The sequence below is a fragment of the Orcinus orca genome, chromosome 18 (assembly GCF_937001465.1).
Source record: "Orcinus orca chromosome 18, mOrcOrc1.1, whole genome shotgun sequence".
Taxonomy (NCBI): Eukaryota; Metazoa; Chordata; class Mammalia; order Artiodactyla; family Delphinidae; genus Orcinus; species Orcinus orca.
This window is the reverse complement of record NC_064576.1, coordinates 33,465,163-33,488,267: the sequence shown is the minus strand read 5'-3', so window position 1 is coordinate 33,488,267 and position 23,105 is coordinate 33,465,163. Positions and strand designations below refer to the sequence as shown.

Genomic DNA, 23,105 nt, shown 5'->3' with positions numbered 1-23,105 from the left:
TTAACTCCAATGTTCAATTGTTGAAAAGAAAAATGAGGGAATGATTAGAAACAAATTGACAGATTTTTATAAATTGTCAAAATAAATAAATTTTTTCACAGGATCAATTTTGGCAATCTTGAAGGTAAATCTGCATCTTTTATGTTTTTCAAATGGTAATACTTGGAGTACAAAAATCACAGTTCAATGTTTATAGGCAGTCGATGATATAAATCTTAGAAAGGATTTGAGATTTGAAGGTGGGTTGTTTTCTTCTTTCTTTGTTTTTCTTTTTATTTTTTGAGATCTATATGTTTGTTTGTTTGTTTTGCTAGTTTTAGAAAAATGATTTCCAAGTCTTTAAAAGATACTGATATAACTATAGACTCCTGGAAAAAAAATTTTAAACTCAAACTCACAGGTCAAAAATATAGTAGAAATGTCCTCAAACTAGTTTGCTTAATGTCAAAAATGTTGACATATAAGTTCTTCATTGTTTTAAAAAAATAGCACATTTCATCTTTCCCATCTTGTGGAAAAAAATAACATTTTATTTTTAAAGAAAGTAGCAAATATAAATAAAGTCTTGGGACAAAAAGTCTATATGTCCATATTGAATTATATTCCCCGAGTAAAAGTACTCCTTGGGAGAAAGTGTTACATGCTCTTGAGAACTATAAGATTTCTTTAAGATGATCAAATTTCCAGTTAATGTTTTAAGACAGTGAATGACATTCTCCAAGGGATGAAGATATTATTCTGTATTCTCTAAAATCTAAACTTCTCCATCTAGAAAAATTTTGTGTAAAAAGAGCAATCATATTGAGTATAGTAAGACAGCACAATTCATGTGCAACAGTCAAATATATGGCAGCTTCAAATCTTTGGACAAATGCATAAAAATTGAATTAAGTGAAATAGGCAAAAGTGAGCTCACACACCCTGTTTTAAAGACATTCCCTGGGCTCTATAGAGTATTAAACTGTCCAAAAGCCACTTCTTCAAATCTGATCTGCTCTCCTGTTGAGTCTCCATTTCTTCATCTTTCTCTGGAACATGACTCATGAAGGTCTGTTTCAATGTAATGCTTAATAAGCTTGAGAGAAACCCTGGTTTCTGGGCTCACAACATATCAGGAAGAACAAAAGTTTAAAAAGCATGTATGAGGAGACAGCACAGCAATTGAAATACATGAAATGATCCTGCTTCAAAAATGAATGTCCATAATAATGTGTCAAGTTTAAGCTATCTTCAATATCTCTGTTCACCAAGCTAGGGAATTGTGTAAAATATTTCAGAAAGGGATCTATCAAAAATGACTTAATATTTTTTTAACATCTTTATTGGAGTATAATTGCTTTACAATGTTATGTTAGCTGCTGCTGTATAACAAAGTGAATCAGCTATACATATACATATACCCCATATCCCCTCCCTCTTGCATCGCCCTCCCACCCTCCCTATCCCACCTCTTTAGGTGGTCACAAAGCACAGAGCTGATCTCCCTGTGCGATGCAGCTGCTTCCCACTAGCTATCTATTTTACATTTGGTAGTGTATATATGTCAATGCCACTCTCTCACTTCGTCCCAGCTTACCCTTCCCCCTCCCCATATCCTCACATCCATTCTCTACGTATGCATGTTTATTCCTGTCCTGCCCCTAGGTTCATCAGAATTTTTTTTTTTTTTTTTAGATTCCATATATATGTGTTATATGTATTTCTTTTTCTTTTTCTGACTTACTTCACCCTGTATGACAGACTCTAGGTCCATCCACCTCACTACAAATAGCTCAATTTTGTTTCTTTTTATGGTTGATTAATATTCCATTTTATATATGTGCCACATCTTCTTTATCCATTCATCTGTGGATGGACACTTAGGTTGCTTCCATGTCCTGGCTATTGTAAATTGTGACTTAATATTTTGATTTTGAGTTTCAGCTTATGATCTTCAGTTGTTTAGAAACTTCACTTACCCCAAAGTTACTTTATGATCTTAATTATGTGAGGTGCTGTTATTCTTAGATTCTGATGACATCACCTTATCTCACCAATGCTTAGGTAGTGAAGTATTTATTGTTTTCACCTTAAAATGTTGGCAGGCAATTTGGAACCAGATCTTTTCTATTTTAATACAAAAACAATCTAGAATACTTTTCACCCAAAATATAACTGTGATTAGTGAGAATCAACACAAACTTATCAAATGTAAAATAATGATTGTGAAAATGATTATTTTTTTAAAGCCCCAAAACGTATTCATTGAGAAGTTAAGTCAAGACTCTTCTGTCTTTCTTCTAGCACACCTGAGTCTTTCAGTCATAAAACATGAAAAATTAAGATCTTCTTTCCATCTTGACTGTAGTACAAACGTCCCACCCCCGCCCCGGCCAAATCTGCAAATCAGGAAATTTTATCTAGTTAAATAAAAACAGTTAAGCCTTAACAAAACGCTACCTATTCCTTTTCAAAATATCAAATTTGGAATTAGAATTTCAGGCAGTAGGATTCAGTAGCTTGTGAATCATGACTAAAGTAAACGAATAGAAATGATGATACCTGCTCTGTAACTGGGTTGTTTTCAGCTATGGATTTTACTTTTCTGTTTCTCAATTTTTCATCTGCGAACATTAGCATAAAGATACAACTCTTCTTTGGAATGTGAATTATTTACTTTTAAGAACCTTTGGTACCTTAAAAAAATGTTAAATATATAAAATGAACAAATTCAACTCAGTGGGTATTTGATAAAGGTGCACAAAAGTGAACCAACTGTTCAGACGCTGCCACAAAAATAAAGGTGAGTTAAAAGAGCCATTGCTTCCAGGGAGCATTCAACAAAGTATGGAATGTGAAATAAGATACCCATGATTATATTACAGCCTAGAGAAAGACAAATGTTACAAAAGAAAAAGCAAACATTTATATGGGAATTCAGAGAAAAAAATTAAGACTTTCTCCTTATCTTGCCAGATTATCTTTCCTGTTTCAGTCATGTGAAATGAAAATTAGCTGTTTATACATCTATCTCCTCAATAAACTTTCATGATGGCAAGGATTAATAAATACTATATGTTATATAATAATAATATCATTATTATCATAATTTTAATTTGCTCTGAGTCTGGATGAAACATGGAAAGTGGGCAGACATGTGTAAGTATATAAAAGAATTAATGAACACATCCAGGTGGTGAAAATCAAATGAGCTGTTTTTGCATGCAGCACATTATGAAAGTTGTTTATGGTACAGAGCTTTTGTGGTCGAGACTATTCTTTTACTTGTACATTTTCAAAATTCTAGTGATAAACATCCTTCAAATGCTTCTAACAGAAATAGTTTGGGAGAAACAGGAGATATTTCTATTTGGCATGGTTATAGTCTTTTGTTTGGATGCATGCTAATCTATTTTGTGAGTTTTTGTGGAATGAAATATAAACTTAGAATCCAGAGACCTGAGTTTGAATAACCACTGCCAGTGACCAGCTGATTGACCTTGGGAAAGTTACTGATTCTCTCTGAGCTTCAATTCCTTAACAGGAAATTAGGGATAAGAATTTGTCATTTGATATTAGCAAGAGGATTAATTAGAATAACTCCTAGAACTGTGTTCAATTAAACTTCTTTAATTTTATTTCAAATAAAGAAATGATGATAATCATAATGCAGTTTTGAAATAAATTCTCATCAGTAACATTATCTTAGTGTGAACAAAATATAACTGATGAGGGTGAATATCTATGGCACTGGCTGATTTTGAATATTTTCGGCATCAATAGGTAGCACTCTTACCTGTTGGTGGGATTATCCCAGGAGACATAAGGCCTGGGACAGAATGTGGCATGATATGAGAGTTCTCTGGGGAGGTGACACTTTGAGTCCTCTTAGGAGGCCTTCCAGGTCTAGAACTGAAACAAACAAAAAATTTTTACAATTAAACTGTTGTCTTACACATCATTTCAAAGTTGTTTCAAGTGGTAACATGGACTGTAAATAAATTTGTTTCAAGGACAGTTGCTTTTGCAGTTAGATGTAATAGACTTCCATCACTAATTAGATTACATGCTGAATTCATTTTCCTCATTGAAGATCAGCCACTCTTGATGCATAATTCATAGCCTGCACCTCGTTACCTGCTTCTTCATATTAATATCTATACACAGTTTGAATTGCCTCGTTTGCATATGCTAAAGTTCTGCATGCAGCCTTCAGCACGAAAATTATGCACTAACTTGTAATAATTATTACAGTCAGCCTGCTATTGATTTATGAGAATTTTAAAAACCAAATATGTGTAGTACTTGTAATGAATGATATTTTAAGGTTCTTCAGGAAATTAAAAGGCAATGGCTGCCTAAGGAAATGTTCTGCTTGTTTGATTTAATACTACAGTTAGCTGGGAGGTGGAATGAAAGAGTGATTCAGACCTATAGCACATTTTTCGATGATATGTTTTATTACTTCGCACTGCTAGCCTGATATCTAGATGATAGATGACAATACATATGTAATGTGTGAAAAGGTCTTGCAATTTCTTTATTTTTTGTCATTTAAAAGATAAGTCAAGTTATCATTTAACCCTTATTCTATTTAAATGAATAGCCCCACTAGGTTGCCTTACTTTAAATCTGCTAAAATACATTGGAAAGGCTTCGGATTATTTGTAGAACATCATTTAGAAACTGCCAGTGTAGCATCTTATATCTGCCTTTAGGATAAATAAAAATACTTTGTGTTTCAGCAGTACTTCTCCTTTGCCTGCCTATTGTACAATGATAAGTTTTAAAGTTATAAAAGCAGAAGGTGAAAAGGATACAAGTATTCACCATCCTTGTATAAGGAAAACATGAAGAATACAGTATTAGCAACTTTTGAAACAAAGATAATTCACATTGTTGCCACTGCCTGCCTCTGTATCATGAATATACATTTATGAAAGGCTTTTCCATCATTTTTCTGGCCAATATGTGCCAGGACATATCAAAACCTCCAGATACATCCTTAATAAGTTAACATCTCCATGTCAGCTTCAGCTGAGAGCCTTTGTCTCATCAGAAGATTCAAAGATCCTACCTCTATTATTTAGTGTAAGTAATATATGTAGTCATTTAACAAATATTAGTAAGCTCTTTCTGTTTTCAAAGCAGTGCACCATGGAGGCTAATTTGGGAGAATGGGTTCTTAGTCTTCAGGAACTTATACTCTTGCCAAAGGGACATATGTGGTGCAGAAAGAACTAGGGTGCAAACTAGAATGTGCTGTGTCCTAAGCAAGTTGCAACCTGAACACTAATGGGAAGTTAGGCTGGATGATGATATGTTCCCTGTTAGAGATAAGATTTCATGGTCCTGGGAGGTTAGAAGAAAATTCTGAAGGATGGGTTGGACATGGAGAGGAAAAAGAATGGAAGAAAAGCACACTCCAGTGAGAATGTATGAAAGGAAGTGAAACATGAAAATGTATGAATGTACAAGATTTTTTCCAGTGAGTTGAAACAGGTCAAATAAAATGAGGGGCAGAAATCCATACTGTTAGACTTACTGCCTAGGGCCAGACCCTGGAGGACTTTGAACCAAGAGCAAGTAAATTGTGCATTTGCTTTGCTAACCAATAAGGACACTGCCCTGTGTATTCTGAAGCATCTCTCTGGCTACTTATTCTTATTCTTCATTATTACTCTTCATCTAAGCTGATTCCTTAACTCCTGTTATTTGCCATAAGACCATCAACAGCCCTCTGATAGTCTCCGTTCTCCCTGAGTAATCTCTTTCATAAACATTACTGATATGTTAAGAAATAACAGCTAAATATATTATCTACTGCCTAAAGCTTCCTCCTGGGATTCAGACAGATTAATGCCTGTCTACTGGAAATACCTGCTTGGATGTTCTATAATAATCTAAGATTCAGCTTGCCCAAATCTGAATTCAGCATCTTCTCCATTAAAACCTATTTTTCCTTGGTTCAGCAAAATGTCACATAATTAACTAAGCCAAAAATCCAGCACTCAGCTGTCTTTCCCTTCCTTTGTACATTCAAGCACCATCCCAATGGAAGTTATCTCTCTACCCATTCTTCCTATCCCCACACCTATATTCCAGATCAATCCCTTCCTTTCTTATTTGATCTACTATCACAGCTCTTCCAAGACATACCTCCAGCTTTGTCCCACTCTAGAGCCTCGAGTGAAGTCTAGATAACTTTCCATACTGATTTTGGAATGATTTTTTAAATGCAAATTTAATCATGTTTTCCAACTGCTTAAAGATATCAGTAGTTCCCTAGAGCATTGACACTCCTTAACACAGTACCAAGGCCTTCCAATATTTGGCCCCTGTCTACTTTTCCAATCTCTTCCTTTTATTCCCACATTCATGGTTTATATTTGGCCCTAATGAATTTATTAACAATGTCCCATGTTGCTTTGGTCTCCTCTGACACCACCTTTTGGTCTCCTATTACACTACCTCTATCGCAACCTGCCTCCTTTGCCATCAAAGCCTTTTACTACATTCCATTCTCATCCCCATTTTACCTGACTAAACCTTCATCATCCTTCTAACTAACCACTTCTAGTGAGTATTCCTTCTATGCACTATGACAGCTCATGGTGAGCAACTCTATTATAGCCCTTTCTGCCCTGACTATATTAATCTGTTTATTTGTTTCACTCCCAAGACTGTATGGCAGAAAGTATATAAAATATGTCTTTTGTCCTTAAAACAGCTCAGTGCCTGGCTCACTGTATATATTTAAATACATTTTAACCCAATTTAGTAAGCCCAATTCTTCAAATTCCTCATCAATTCCAGTAGTCTCCATGTTTCCAGGAAATGAAAAGTGAGATGCAAAAAAAGTTTGGGATTCTGAGTCTAAAGAAGCGAAATGCACATATGAAGCTCAGAGAAAAAGAATACAAGTATTGAGAGATCTCAAGCAAGATGCTGTGGAGAAAGTGGGAAAGGAAAAGGAAGTTAAGATTTGAAAGTTTTAGTTCTTTAATTTGTTTTGCTTTTAAAGAAGGTGAAACTGTTTAGCAGTACTTTATTACTGAGGCCACAGGAGCTGTCCTCACAGCCCTCACTCTGGAAGCAGAATTCAGGCTACTAAGTGGGAACACTTTATTTCACACTGTGATTAGAAAAGACCCAGTGGGCTCTCTTTACCCCAGATAGCTCCTGCCCAATCTATCACACTGCCTCCAATTCCACTAATAGAGATTTACTGCTTTTAGTCTTGAAGCTTTAAGATCTTTTAAAGCCTTCCATTAAAATGCAAATACCCTTGGTGGTGGTAGCACCCTAAAGCCATCTACTCACACCTTACTAGGGATTACTTTACTATTAGGGGAGAGTACAATCTTGAGATATCTATGCAAAGAATTGAGAATGGGGGCAGGGGGGCGCTCCACAGAAAGATTTGGAAGAAAAGCCAAGTCATTTATCCTTTTGCCTAAGAACAAGAGGGAAGCTCTTCTTGGAGTTATACAAGACTTCCTGGTGTAGAGGAAGTTAGACGATTTATTTATTAACAAGACTTTCCTCTATCCCTTCAAGACCTAAGTTAGGTCCCCTTATTGACAGCCTTGATGTTTTACCCTTACTGCAGTCTTGGTCACTAACTGTTAGAGGGTTTAACTCCAGAAGATCTAGGAAGATAACTTAATTATAAAATACTTGAATATTTAAATTACTTTCAGTAGAGCTTTAGGGAACTTCCAGGAGAAGCTGTGTAGTACCGTGGTCAAAAGCATGGATTGTATTGTCTTGACACATCTAGCTTTAAATACTGGCTCCACCTCTTTACTATGAGGTGTGGCCTTGATCAAGCCACCTAATGTCTCTGAATAACTGATTAAATCAAGATTTTTTTAAAAAAGTGGACCTGCTTGCTTTGTTAGAAATAAGTTGTACTTGGAAAGAAAAAGAATAACTTAACTGAAAAGAGGAAGTGAAAGAATTAGCAAAAGCACTTCTTTTGGGAATGATCAGTTGCCTCAACAGCAGACACTTTCAAGCCTCCTTACTACACCAGTAACCCAGCTTTACCCCCAAAGGATCAGAGCAGCTGAACTCTCTTAGTTCTAATCAAAGCAGAAGACCTCACTTAAATAAATTATTACTCTTAATAGCTTGACTGAAATCAAAATTTATGACTTTGGTAATTGTTTGTGGCAAGCTTCACACATGAGCCATAGTACACCCTTTAATATTTTCAACCATTTGCATTAAAAGAGCAGAGCAATCACTTAGAGATGGCCACACTTGGCATCTCACAGTGGATACAGTGGATTCTCACACTTGGTAGGAATCCACTCTGGCACATCCTTTCCTGCAGTTCTGATTGAAAAAGTTTTCTTTTTCAGACAGATCACTGGGTAGACGTCTCTCCTTACTCTACATCATTAAATCAGTCTCAGGCTAATTTCTCTCTCTCCCTCAACTGTACGATGTTTACCAACTCTCCCTAGTTCATTTAGTGTGCTTACTCACAGTGAAGTCAAAATCTAACTTAAAGAGGCTAAGTGCATCAAAAGAGTGAGAGGCATTTGAAATACTACAGGAAGGTACAGTACATTTTTTTCAACTCCTAACCTCCACAAACACCATTTTCTGTTAACCTCTTCAGTACTTTTGAAGAAATTAAGTTCCATTCTCCTCCTGAGATTTGGAGCAGAGAGGCCCGTGAAATCCAGAAAGAGATTGTGATGGCTATAAACTGGGAAATGCGAAAGTAGCTGCTAAACAGAAATTTGGGTTCTAAGTCCTATATGTCTAGAGAAACGAAAGAAGGGTTCCATTCAATCATTCAAATCCTTCAACCATCTGTCTAAAAGAAAGGAGCTACTGTACAACAAGTAATGAGCTAGATATTAGAGTTTTAAAATAGAGACACTCCTTTCTTTGAGGGGGAAGATAAAATTAAATAGCCTGTGGGATAACAATTAAGAAGAAAAATACATGGCAGCAAGTGAGCATTGATTTTAGTCTTGGGACACAACAAGCATTTAGGGGTGAAGGAGTCTTGCTCCATTAATCTACAAGAGTTCATTTGCCCTCTCCAATCTATTCACCCCAGGAAAGCGCCAATTGTGTGCTTATATCTTGCATAATTTTTTCTAGTAAACTTCTACAAAACCAAGACAAGAAATACGAGAAATATATATATTCACATATATAAGCCATATATATATTATTATTTCTGACTGAAAAAGTACACTTTGCTTAATGATTTATATACCCACTTGAACACTATGGAGTCACAAAAAGTGGGGATGTTTATGAGTAATTTATGCTAACAGAAAAAAATGCTTATGTTCTAAGTGAAAAAGCAAGATACAAACCTGCACATATGGCATACCAGAGCACAAGAGAGAGAAATTAAGTAAAAAATGCAATAAATATGCATATAAAAAAAAGAAAGACTAGAAGGAAACATAGTAGACTATTAGGAGGGATTATCACTGGATGGAGAATTACAGTTTTTCTACATCTGAAGATTTTAGTTTCTCTGTCATAAGCATGTACTACATTTAACATATGAAGACAATTTTTAAAATTAATTTGTTTAACACTTCAGTACTCTGGCCATATATTTCAAATTGTGGACAAATCACGATTCTGGCTAAACTTGATCAGTGCCTGAGGATTACCTCTAGCCATAGCAGAAACCAGATATAATTTATCCTCTTTATCTTTCTTTTTTTTTCCATATCAGTTCTAAAATATCCAATAAAAAGCAGGTGATTATATGTAAAAATATTACCCTTGTGAGAACTATAAAATTAATCTAAAATATGAAAAGTACAAATACTCATTAATATCTTCCAGATCAAATCAACCTCATGAAATAGATACATCAAAATAAAAGAACACAAAGAACTTCCCAAGATTAATGTATGTATACATTTCACCAAAAGTCATAGCAGATTTATAATACTCAGGTTATAAATGGGTAGTTTTCCCTTAGAAGGATCTTGTTAACTTGCTAGTTGAATCTTTTTTTTCAGTTTTCTGAAAGGCTGATTAGCCTTTTTTTATGATTAGCATTATTTTCCCTTTGCATGAACTTTTTTTCTACAGTTGGCAAAATTTTGAAAGATACATTACTTTTTGCAATGATGGCAAACTTGAACACTTTCTCAATCTCATATCCCACATTTGTTTAGACACATTTTTGCATTTTCTGTGTAGGTGTGTGTCCCAGACATGTGTACTTCTCAGTACAAATAGGTTATGAACTAACTCATAAAAGAGATGTTTTCCACCATCACCAAAATACCGAGCCCCATGGGGCAAGCACTTGAAATTTTGCCAGCTGTACACTTGGAAAGCATACAGATTACTGGCTTATAAGCACGAAACACATAACATTCCCTCAACTCTTTACATGGCAGGTGTTATAGACTGAATTATATTCCCCCCAAATTCCTATGTTGAAGCCCTAACCCCAATGTGATGGTATTTGGAGATTGGGCCTTTGGTAGGTAATTAGGCTTAGATGAGGACCTATCAGTAAGACCCTCATGAAAGGATTAGTGTTCTTATAAGTAGAGATGCCAGGGAGCTTGCTTGCTCTCTCTCAGCCCTGTGGGGACACAGTGACAAGGCAGCTGTCTACAACCCATGAAGAGAGCCCTCCCCAAAACTGACCATGCTGGCACCCTGATCTCAGACTGTCAGCCTCCAGAACTATGAGAAAAATTTCTGTTCTTTAAGCAACCCAGTTTATGCTATTTTGTTTGGCAACCTGAGCAAGACTAAGACAGTAGGCAATTCTATACATTAACTGAACAGATACATATACAAATACACAAAATAAAATTTCCTGTAAAAAAGAGCTAAAAATAAATTTTAAAAAAGGTTCTGTGCTCAAATAAACTTGGCAAATGCCCCATTAAACTTATTAATCATACATATATTTTGTGGAAAAACTTCACAAATTCCTAAAGTCTTTTTTTAAATAAGTTTATTTGTTTGTTTATTTATTTTTGGCAGCACTGGGTCTTCGTTGCTGCACGCAGGCTTTCTCTAGTTGCGGTGAGCCGGGGCTACACTTCATTGAGGTGAGTAGGCTTCTCATTGCGGTGGCTTCTCTTGTTGCGGAGCACGGGCTCTAGGCGCGGGGGCTTCAGTAGTTGTGGCACGCAGGCTCAGTAGTTGTGGCTTGCCGGCTCTAGAGTGCAGGCTCAGTAGTTGTGGCTCACGGGCTTAGTTGCTCCGTGGCATGTGGGATCTTCCCGGACGAGGGGTCAAACCGTGTCCCCTGCATTGGCAGGCGGATTCTTAACCACTGCGCCACCAGGGAAGTCCCCTTCCTAAAGCTTTTAATATTTTTGTTTTGTGGATCAATTTCTCAGAGCTTTCACTATGCTAGAGTGTACTATAAATCTCTAAGAACATGGTGAAATCGGCATTTACTAAAACTTAGTTTACCATGAAACCTGTTATTTCCAGGGAATCTGTTTAGAGACTTGTGCTCACAGTATGATTATACTCAAATTATAAAAATTCCTCATCTCTCAACATTACGAAGCCATGCTCTGTGTCATAGGTCATATGACAATTGTCACATGAGAAGTATTCTCCAGAGACAAGAAAAGCAGCAATTCACATATTCTATAGAGTTGATATGAGTTGATAATTACTCAAAACACAAGGTTAACACGAGTAAACTGAAATCATTACAAACAGAAAACAAATAGGAGCTGAAATTAGCTACTCTTGTGAGGAGGAATCATTGCTGACTCTGACTTCAAAACTCAAGTAGTACAGGAAATTTATTTTATATGAATCCCGTTTCAAAGGTCATTGACAAAATTTCTGAGGTCTCCAGCTCTGTTGGAGCTATTAAATACTGAATAGGAATTGCCCCAAAATAAAAGTTAAAACATACTGGAATGTAACTAAGCTATACTTAAGCATTTGCATATTGTGTTAACAATTAATTACAGTCCAATATCCTAAAGAGAGTCTCTGTTTGACAGGTTACATACTTAGGATAATCTAGCCCCTAAAGTTTTTAAGTCCCCACTCCCCTTTCATAGGATCTATACGTGATAGCCACACTAAGAAGATTATTTAAAATCCATGAAATGCATTAGTTATATTAATCTTAGACTTAATATATTAATCATGGATTTCTTACTTAATGAATATATTTTTTGATATTTTTTATCAAATTAGAGATCTCATATTCTCCTCTCAATTTGAGTTATTTATTCACATCAATGGTAAATTACACTTTATAAAGTATATATAGTGATTTATCTCAAAAGTATATGCATATTTTTTAAATATTTTGTGGAATTAAGAGTAATTTAATGTAATTTAAAGTTTAAATTAAAGAATATAAAATTTTAATACTATTTATTTTTACCTTTCCATTGCATACGTTATACATCAACATACATGATATTTCTTACAAAGAGGATACTGTTTGTAAATTGAATTTAATGACATGTTTGTCTAGAAAGCCAAACAGTTTTAACCTTTTAATCACCTTACTATTTTCTCTACTTCCCATAAGCCTTCCAAGCTACAGATAAATCTACCCACAGCACATCTGTTTCAAAATTATCTGTAAAGAATGACTGAAATCCCCTAAGGGGAAAATCCTAAAATAATGGGAAACAATTGTAAATGGCTTTCTTAAAGTTTTGGGATGAGTTAGTACTTTATTGGCCTCTTTCTCACAGTTTCTGTCATACTTCAAAACCATATTCTATAAAATTTAAATTTAATATTAAAAAATATTCCAGCTAAGACATTCAATATCTAAACCAATCTTTTATTTAACCTCTGGACTCCTAGTCACAAAGAAAAAAGTTTCATTTCTTGTAATTTTTCTGTTTGAATTTCAAATGACTACATCTTCTCTGCAATTAACATTGGTTATATTTTGTTTGAACAAAAAGTAACGTATTTAGTCTTTTATCTCACTGGGACATACCATAACCCTGTTCATATATGTGCAATGGCTCTGTTTTTGCAGATCATCTTGAATTTGGCCCCAATATATGTTCATTGCTCTAATCTCAAAATAATATCCAATTCTTCTCTGTAGAAGATGCCATTTCCAACACTCTGAATGCCCTGTTCCCAAATGTTTTCATTTTATTTTGGAATAGTACATTAAATAATAAAATAGTCACAGTTGTATTATTTTGTCTAACCCCTAGGCCCTGTGCTAAGTTCACTATGTCATCTAACTCTTTTAATAATCATAACACACCTTTAAGACAGGTATTATTGTTATCCTTATTTAACTGATGAGGAAACTGAAATACAAGAAAGTAAAATGCCTTACTCAATATGCCACACATAAAAAGTAATAGAGTGGAGTTGGGTAGGGGGAAGGATAAATAGGCACAGCACATAGGCTTTTTATGACAGTAAAAATACTCTGTGTGATACTATAATGGTGTATACATTTGTCCAAACCCATGGAGTGTACAACACCAAGAATGAACCCTACTGTAAAAGATGGACTTTGAGTGATTATGATGTGTCAATGTAAGTTCATCAAATGTAACAAATGTACCCCTCTAGTGGAGGATGTTGATAAAGTGGGAGGCTACGCATGTGTAGAAGGAACTATATGGAAATTCTCTGTACCTTTTGCTGTAAACCTAAAACTGATCTAAAAACAATTAAGTCTTTAAAAAAAGTAATACTTGTGAACAAAGGCAATCTGGTCTAAAAGCCAAGCCCTGAGCATGAAATCTGCCTCTGTTCCATATTTGTTGGTTAATTTAGTCAACAAACAAATGTTAATGTGCCTGACCCTCCAATGTGAGCTGGAAATACTAACAAGATACTACCCCTGACTTTAAGTAACTTTCAATCGATTTGGGGGAATTACTGGATTGGCCAAAAAGTACGGGTTTTTCCATAACATCGTAGTAAAAACCTGAATGAACTTTTTGGTCAGCCCAATAGATACATATATAGTTACAATAAATCTTGTTAAATACCTCAGGGAAGATGAGGTGTGAGCAAACAGGAATTAGTCAACTGAAGAAGAGGAGGGGTTGTTAAGTAAGAAAAGACCACAGAGGCACATCCCTGCCTTACACACACACACACACACACACACACACACACACACACACACACTTCCGTAATGACATGCTGAATTACTCAAACCCATGTTCATCCTTCCTTTCCTAAAATGGTTAGTATCACACAGTCTAGCACATGATCATTTTCAAATAGTTTCATAGGTCATTATCTCATCTCTCCATACTGTCTCCATTCTTCTGACCTTGAGAAAAATGTTAAGACATGTAATAGGCTCTGATTTTTGGTTAAATGTCTTCAGAACATTATGATTCATTTAATTACTTTAAATGTATCTTTTTTGTGATGTTACATTTTAGAGGAACTAAAAAGGAGCCCAAGTTGGTGTTATGTAATTAACTCTGTAGATAAAATCTGACTACAACCAGTAGCTGATCTATCCCCCTTAAAAAAGTTTACTTTAACAGGGGTGTGTATCCATAAAAGGAAATTCATAAATGACTCAAATGAGTTTTATTTCATTTTTCTATAATATTTATAATCTCAATCTTAACCAAAGTTGCTACTATATGCTTTGAATATATGAGAAAAAATATTTTGTAAGGAAAGGATAGCTAACCAACAATAAGGAATGAAAAAGCTATAATAAGTGTGCATCAGTCTTTATGTTCTAAAGTAATCACAACCATAAATTTCTGGCAAAGTAACTAAATCTACACACACACACACACAACAACAATTTGGTATAAGCATTTTCACACATAAGTCACAGAAGTAGAAACAATATTTATCTTAAACTCTTGATCTTTTGAGATGTAGTTTCAAATGAGGGTTAAAAGCAGGATCTACTAAGCCAGAACTCAGAAAATCTTGTCTTCCTGCTTGTGAATGCAGAGGTAAGATGGCTGACTCAAACTAAAATGTGTGTTTTCACCCTTCACTGACAAGTTATTTGTTTGCTACCTCCGGAGAAAATGTACATAACTAATTTATTTGAGAAACCTGTTAGAAAAAAAAAAAATACATCCTCCATTCTCCTCTACTGTGTAACACATGGGGAGCTGTCAAGAAATGTAGTTATGAAGCACAGAGATTCAGATACCAGCCCCAGAATTCAGAGATCTCCTGACAACTTTCTGATACTCCCAGGAGGATTCTGGGCCTATGAACTAATGAAAGGATTAGATTAAGACAGGCAAAGCTATGCTGTTTCTAGCCTATAGAGATTCAATAACATGCTTAATACATTACCTGACATAGATGTTACATAAGCACCAAACATTGCTATCAGTATTATTTACATTAATTGAATTCTATTTAATACTTTATGAAAATGTTTTCTTTAATGAATGGTCTTTTAATACTAATGTTTGATATTATAAAAAATTATGATGTAAACTGCCTGCACCACAGAGTTGAAGAAGACGTTGGCAAATGTCCTTTCAAGCTTGAATAGACATTGTTTTATCATGGGATTATTTCCCCTGCAATACTGTGCAGAGGCTGCTTTTAAAATCCCAATCATTATGCTAATAATTCCTATATTCTCTAATTTATTTATTCGTTCCCAAATCATAATTTAAAATACTAAAAAGTTTTGCCTTAATTTTGTTGTTTAAATTGACTAAGTAATAATAGTTTACATTTAAAGCTGGCCTATTTTTGTGCAACAGGAATTCTTTTGAGCACTTCTGAGGGCTAATTTTGTGAGATGGAGACATTATTATTTTTGTTTTATAAATATGAAAACTGAGGCAAAGACATGTTGAAATATAGTGTTACTACGAATAAAAGTATAAATTTTCTTATTCATTAGTTCAAATGGAAAAACTTTCTTGATTAAGTCTTGTGCTGGACATTTTATTATAGAGCAGTCTATTACACTTTGACTTTTTAAAACAGAACATAAAGAGTTCCATATTTTGGTCAATTTCTTTATCTTTCTCTTTGTTAGAAGACTTTCTGATATTGAAAATTCTGCCTCAGCTTCATGGTCAGAAAAACGTCTCTCAAAGTCCATGGCTATAGATCTGATGATTTACTCCATTGTGTTCCTTCCCACATTATTAGAGCCCACAGACATGTGCTGGGTAGCCACTGGGTGGTAAGACCCATCGTATATGCCATGACAGAGAGAAGGACACAAAATTGCAACACTTTCTCGAAAAGAAGCTCCTTGTTTGTAAAATATGCAGTTATTTTGTGACACGAAGTCTCAAGTGATTATTTTTAAAGAAGATAAATTTTCAGATAATATAAAGAAAGAAGTGGCATTTGTGGTAAGTCTTGAAACAGGAGTGTGATTTTGACTGAGGGAGATAAGGTGAGAAGAAGGTGTTAAAGGTTTTTGAATGGCAAGGTCAAGGGCTCCAAGGCAAAAAAGTACATAGAGCATGAGGAATGGTGGGTGGGCTAAGGCTTCAATGAATGTTCCATCTGCACAGTATTTCTAGGCCATTTTGATGGATTTATTATGTTTCTTACGTGTTTTACAGTCCCAGGTGTATTGTAAGGCCTTTGAGCACCACTGTCCCCCTGCCATTTCCCATATAATGGGCAGCTAATAGTGTGTGTCCAATAGTGAAACTCAACCGAAAGGAGTGGGTAAGCTTGGTAAGTGCAGATCATGTTGTAAGAGGCAAGGCAAATACTGAGTGTCTAAATGGGACATTCAAGAAAGGAAATGTATGATCTAATTATAACATTCATACTTGTGATAGTTCATGAAGTATAATGGCCCACAATTTTGCAGATTTTCATGAGATTAGAGTGAAAATTAAGTTTGCTGCTATTGTCAAGAAAGAGATTAAAAATTTTTTTTATATAGCAGGTTCTTATTAGTTATCTATTTTATACATATTAGTGTATATATGTCAATCCCAGTATCCCAATTCATCCCACCACCACCACCCCTCACTTTCCCTCCTTGGTGTCCATACATTTGTTCTCTACATCTGTGTCTCTATTTCTGCCTTGCAAAACAGTTCATCTGTACAATTTTTCTAGATTCCACATATATGTGTTAATATATGATACTTTTTTTTCTCTTTCTGACTTGCTTCACTCTATGACAGTGTCTAGGTCTATCCACATCTCTATAAATGACCCAATTTTGTTCCTTTTTATGGCTGCTTAATATTCCATTGTATATATGTACCACATCTTCTTTATCCATTCATCTGTCGATGGGCATCTAGGTTGCTTCCATGACCTGGCTATGGTAAATAGTGCTACAATGAACATCGGGGTGCATGTGTCTTTTTGAATTATGGTTTTCTCTGGGTATATGCCTAGTAGTGGGATTGCTGGGTCACATGGTAATTCTATTTTTAGTTTTTTAAGGAACTGCCATACTGTTCTCTGTAGTGGCTGTATCAATTTACATTGCTACCAACAGTGCAAGAAGATTCCTTTTTCTCCACACCCTTTCCAGCACTTGTTGTTTGTAGATTTTCTTATTATGCCCCCAAATTTTTATATCTAATAATAGCTGAATTTACTATGTGATTGTCATTATGCTAAACACTCTGACATGCATTATATGATTTCATCATCACAATAGCTCTATCAGATAAATATTATCATTATGCCCCTTTTACAGATGGATGGAATGATTATGGGAGGGAGAATAAGTAACTTGACTAGGTCATGGACTGAGATGAATAGAACCACATCTGACCGAGCCACAGTCCACTCTGAATCACGATGCTAATCATAAAAATGTTTCTACCCTGAAGAAATTTACATCAGAAGTAAATATCCATTTGTACATGATTTTTGAAATTCACTTTCAAGGCTGTATTTCTCATCTACAACTCTAAATATATTTATTATTTTGAAATGTATTTACTATTTTGAAAGCTTGCCTCCATACCTTTGCACTTGCTATTGCTACTTTCTAGAATACTCTTCAGTAACACGTCTTTATGCCTCCTTCCCCAGCCCCCATACAACATGGCACTGGGTTCAGTTAATAGTTCACCTCCCGCACTCTGACGTCTTTTTAGCCTGAGTGTTGTTTAGGAATACCACATACTTATTTATTTATTAGTAATATCCGTCCAGATAGGCTCTATGTAGGCAAGGATATTTGAATGTGTTTTGTTCACCACTGTATTCCCAGAATATAGGAAGAGTGTCTGGCACAAAGTAAGGACTCAATAAATATCTATTAAATGAAAACAAATGAATGAATGAGTGCATGGAGGAAAAAACAGATGCTTATTGCTGATCTATGGCCATTGAAGTCTACACTGCCTTAGTAGCTATTTAAGTGCCTGAGAGGCTGGGGCTATGGCATGTCAGAGTGTTTTGTATGGTGTCAATTTGATAATGATGATAAAGTGGAAGGCTGCTGAGTTATTGCCCTCTTTGCATTATCCTACCTCTAACTGAATGCTCTGAATCTGTCTTCGCTCTTCAAAATGATGTGGTTGGAAAGAGAATACTCCATAAATTTTTAAGTTGATGGCAATCTGTGGCTCTTGAAATCATCAACCAAGGTATCCCACTTCTAAATATGCACATTTCTGAATTTAGTTTAAAAAACCTAGACATATGTACTTGAAAATTTATTTCACACTTCCATAATAAAGTGTACATTTCTAATCATTTGGTTTAATCTATGCTTCTACATCATCAAAAATAAACCATCTTTGGGTTAAACTTTATTCTCACAGATTCCACCTTACATACACATGGTTATATAAAAAAGTCTCAAATTATTACATTTCAATCCACTAGAAGTCTATATTACATAAAGTATGGTGTCAGAACAATTTGCTAGTTATTTGAAAAGTTCAGATAGATTTGCATTTTATGCATTTAAAGAAGTAGATTAAGTAATTACATGCTTAACAATTGCAGAAAAAATTGCAAAAAAAGCAAAAAATAGAAAAAAACTATCCTTGAGATAAGATAGAACTTTATAAGCATGGCATTAGTGCTAGAAACTATTAAAAAAAAGATTGACTGAATTATCTGTACAGAAATTAAAAACATATTTAGGAAAGCTAATGTTGAAAGATAAGTGACAAGATAGGAAAATATATAAATCAAAAGCAAAGGATTCTTGAGCTTGATTTATAAACAATGAAGAATCCAATATTAAATGGCAAAAAATATGAACAGCAAAAAAAATCAAAAATAATAGTTAATTAACCTATAAAAATATGCAACCTCACTAGTAAATAAGGAATTAAAGATCAAATCAAGTATAAAATATCAATTATGTCCATCACATTGGCAAAGCTAAAAAAATACTGACACTATACTAGTAGAAGTATGTATATTGCATAATATTTCTCAGGGCCCATTTTGTCTAATGTATCAAAATTTAAAATTTGAATACTTTTAGCTCAATACTTTCAAACTGACAAATCTAAGAATTCATCCTGAGGTAATGTGAGACAGAGGCTATGTAAGAATAAAACCTTAGATGTTAATACAAATGTATTGAGTTGAATAAATTACAGTGTATCCTAGACTGAAATTCCAATAGGTCATTAAAATTATATATTAGAAAGCTAGATAAAAGGATACAGAAACACGTCTGTCATAGATTTTTATGTTTTATAACAAATTAGACTACAGTATGATCATATTTTATACATGCTATCAGTGGTTTTCTTCTTATATGTGATTGTATCTTTGCTTTCTTACTTGTTTCTTGAAATTTTCTAAATATTTGGCAGTGAACATTTTTTTAGAATCAGAAAAACACTGAAATAGAAAATCCAGAGATGGTTTCAGTGGTATTAAAAGAAAAATTACTTTTCAAAAACCAAGAGAAACAAACATGTACTGCTCTGAATATGTTAGTAGAAAATTGCATATATATATAGAAGAGTATTTTATTTTAGAAGCTTTAGTATGAAGTAAAAATAAATAATTAAAAATAGGTCCTTAAACTGCTTGCCTATTAGGAGCATAACATCTAGACTTTATTGCCTAGAACTTATAACTTGGCTATTTCCTTTCCACAAGTTGAAAAGGACAAGTTCAGCTTCCAAAACTCTTATATATTAAGGGGAGCTGCAAATACAAAGAAATATTTTTATCACAAAATATTACATCAAATATTTAAAGAAAAAAAACATGATAAAAAATGAATAGAGGGACTTCCCTGGTGGCGCAGTGGTTAAGAACCCGCCTGCCAATGCAGGGGACAAGGGTTCAATCCCTGGTCCAGGAAGATCCCACATGCCGCAGAGCAAATAAGCCTGTGCGCCACAACTACTGAGCCTGCGCTTTAGAGCCCTCAAGCCACAGCTACTGAGCCCGCGTGACACGACTACTGAAGTCTACGCACCTAGAGCTCATGCTCCACAACATGAGAAGCCACCGCAATGAGAAACCCGTGCACCGCAAAGAAGAGTAGCCCTTGTTTACCACAACTAGAGAAAGCCCACACGCAGCAACAAAGACCCAATGCAGCCAAAAAGAAATTTTAAAAAATGAATGAAGATATTAGGATTGCTAACTACATAAAAAGCTCTCACCTTTAATTACACCTTGAAGTGGTCAATTTTTGAATTATATTTCATTTTTCATTCATATTTAGCGTGACTTTTCTAAAAACCAGCTTTTCAGTTTTTGAAACACAGGGCTTCTAGACCTCAACAATAAATTAGACCTCAACAATAAATTTTATTAAATCTCAAGGCCTCCCTGTTTGGGTAAGAATGAGTAACACATCTTTCTACAAGACATGGCCTCTTTGGTATAGATGCCTCACACTCTTTTTTGTTGGCTTAATTGACAGGATTTACTCTTTCTGAATGGAGGGGTGTCTGGTGAGTAGTTTATGAGCAGAGAGCCTCTTAGTATGTAAGACATCAATCTGAACAAGATGAAAAAAGACAATGGTAGAATTTTGCTATAGAAGATGTTTTGAATCAACCAAGGAATTTATCTTGTTTTCAACTTTCACACAAAACTCTTCATGAGGTTTGAAGAAATATTTGAAGAAAATGCCAAAAGTTGTATCAACTCTCCCAACCAAATTTTACAGTCAAATATATAAAATGCTACAGTGTAACTTTATGTCAAAATGTTCATTGATTAGCATCAAAAACTTAAAAGCAATGCTTCTCTTATTTTGCTATATTCTTGAATTTGTAATGCTGAAAACGGTTGATTTCATGGTCTTAGTTTTAATTGTACCTTTTCTGTTGTTTTCTAGTCCCTGTTTGCCTGCCCTTCTAGACTAATGAGCTCTAAGATTCTGTGAAAAGCACACATGTGTGTGTGTGCATGCACACACACACAGCCTGGACACATGCTGGCATTCTCCACACATGCTGAAGCCAATGGGGATGGCAAATGGATCGAGAACAGGGAAACAGAAAAGACAAAGAAAAAAATTGATCTCAGCAAACTAGGAGGCATTCCTGCTGTTCAGAGAGGAAGTTCAGGAACATATAATGAGTAATGAACAGCCTTAATTTACACAGTTACATTTAAGGAAGTGTCGTAGAGTAGGTTAGATCCCTGGGACAGCGGGACTAGCCCTGTATGCATGGATATACTAATATTCTACTATTTGGAAAGGAAGATTTCCTTTCCTTTTTCCCCCTCTGTGGAACTAGAGTACATAATGCAAACTTTATATTTGAAAATGACAATTAAGGCAAGTTGGTGTTTCCAAACTTTTCACATCTCTCACCCCATCTTACCTTTTAATTGGTTAAGAGAAGTTCAAAGTAAATTAACCTTTTAATAAGTTAAAAGCAAAATCCATTAATTTTAAATTAAGTGGAGTTAATTTAAAGGCTCCTAAATTTTAACTTTCACTTAGTGAATTATTTTCTAGTAAGTTTTCCTGAATTATAGATTAAAAATACAAAACCAGCTCTTGACCTAAAATCTAAAATCAAACTTGCTAATAAGCCTCTACCAGGTCTCTCCTTGATCTTTAAGCACATAGGAGATATTAATAACTTGAAGAAGGACTGATACATGTATACATGCAGAAATGAGTGGCACACAAAAAGCTATTAACTGGCATGCAAGACAGCAGTGTTATTTCACAGAAACACAGATTCATTTAAGTAGTTTTTTTTTCCACATATAGTTATATATATATAGGAATGTATATGAAACCAATAAATATGATGCTTTTTAAATTACTACATGATCAAGATATTTTCTTAGGTAGGTATATATTTAAATCTGAGATTTAATAATTCAGTATAGTAGTAGATAATTATTACATTTATAATTTTAGACACAGTTGTTTTCCCAAAATGATCCCACTTTATTCACCACTTAGTCTTCCCAGGATATAATGATGCATATCACTCCATATCCTATTACAAAAGATTTTCTATTTGATGGCTCTTGGTTCAGATATATGTGAACTCAGTTAAACATCAAAGCACAGAATCCAGAAAGATCAAATACAAAAGGAAATGAGAAAGAGTGATAGAATGAAAGGCAAATTGATATGAGGTAATTAAGGAAGTAACTAGGGTTTGGAGAAGAAATAGAAATAAAAAGAAATAAGGTTTCAGTGAGGTAGAAAGATGAAAATAAAAATCCGAATGGATCCTATGTGAGATGATAAAGTGTAGGTAGGAAAACAGAATGGTATATTAATCCAAAGAAAGGAAGTATAAGGAAAAACCCAGATTTTGTAATGAGGTGTAAATGTTTGTTCAATTTCATGCTGTTTCATAGTGTTTGAATTTATAGTTGTTTTGAGAATGGAAGCCTAAATTCCTGGTTTACTGCTCTCTACAGCATTGCAGAAATATTTAATCTTCTATGTGATGACCAAGTGCCATGACACCGCTCCACAATCTAACCCCTCCGGCTTCAGAGCTGCCATTGGCAACACAGCCAACTCCATATTACAGAAGTATATATGTTTATACACACACACGCGCGCTCATGCATGTACCTGTGCACACAGTAAGCAAGCTTTAGTTTCTGCCTTAAACTTTTCCTCCTCTTTCTTCTTACCAAAAGAACATTTTTAACACATGCACGAATGAAGCTATGCAAATATCCATGTTCTCCCCATTCTATCCCATGCTACACCATTCTGTTTTAAAAATCAAGCAAGGTACAAGGAATGTATCTGCAACACTCAAATTATT

General features: G+C 34.7%; 1 protein-coding gene across 1 annotated transcript in view; it reads right to left on the bottom strand.

The window, feature by feature from the left end:
- The window catches only part of DACH1 (dachshund family transcription factor 1), a 414,957-nt gene that overhangs the window by 236,404 nt on the left and 155,448 nt on the right, over positions 1-23,105 (bottom strand). Inside the window, exon 2 of the mRNA XM_004286289.4 lies at positions 3,776-3,891. Coding sequence (XP_004286337.1) covers positions 3,776-3,891 — 116 coding nt within the window. The remainder of the gene's footprint in view (positions 1-3,775; positions 3,892-23,105) is intronic.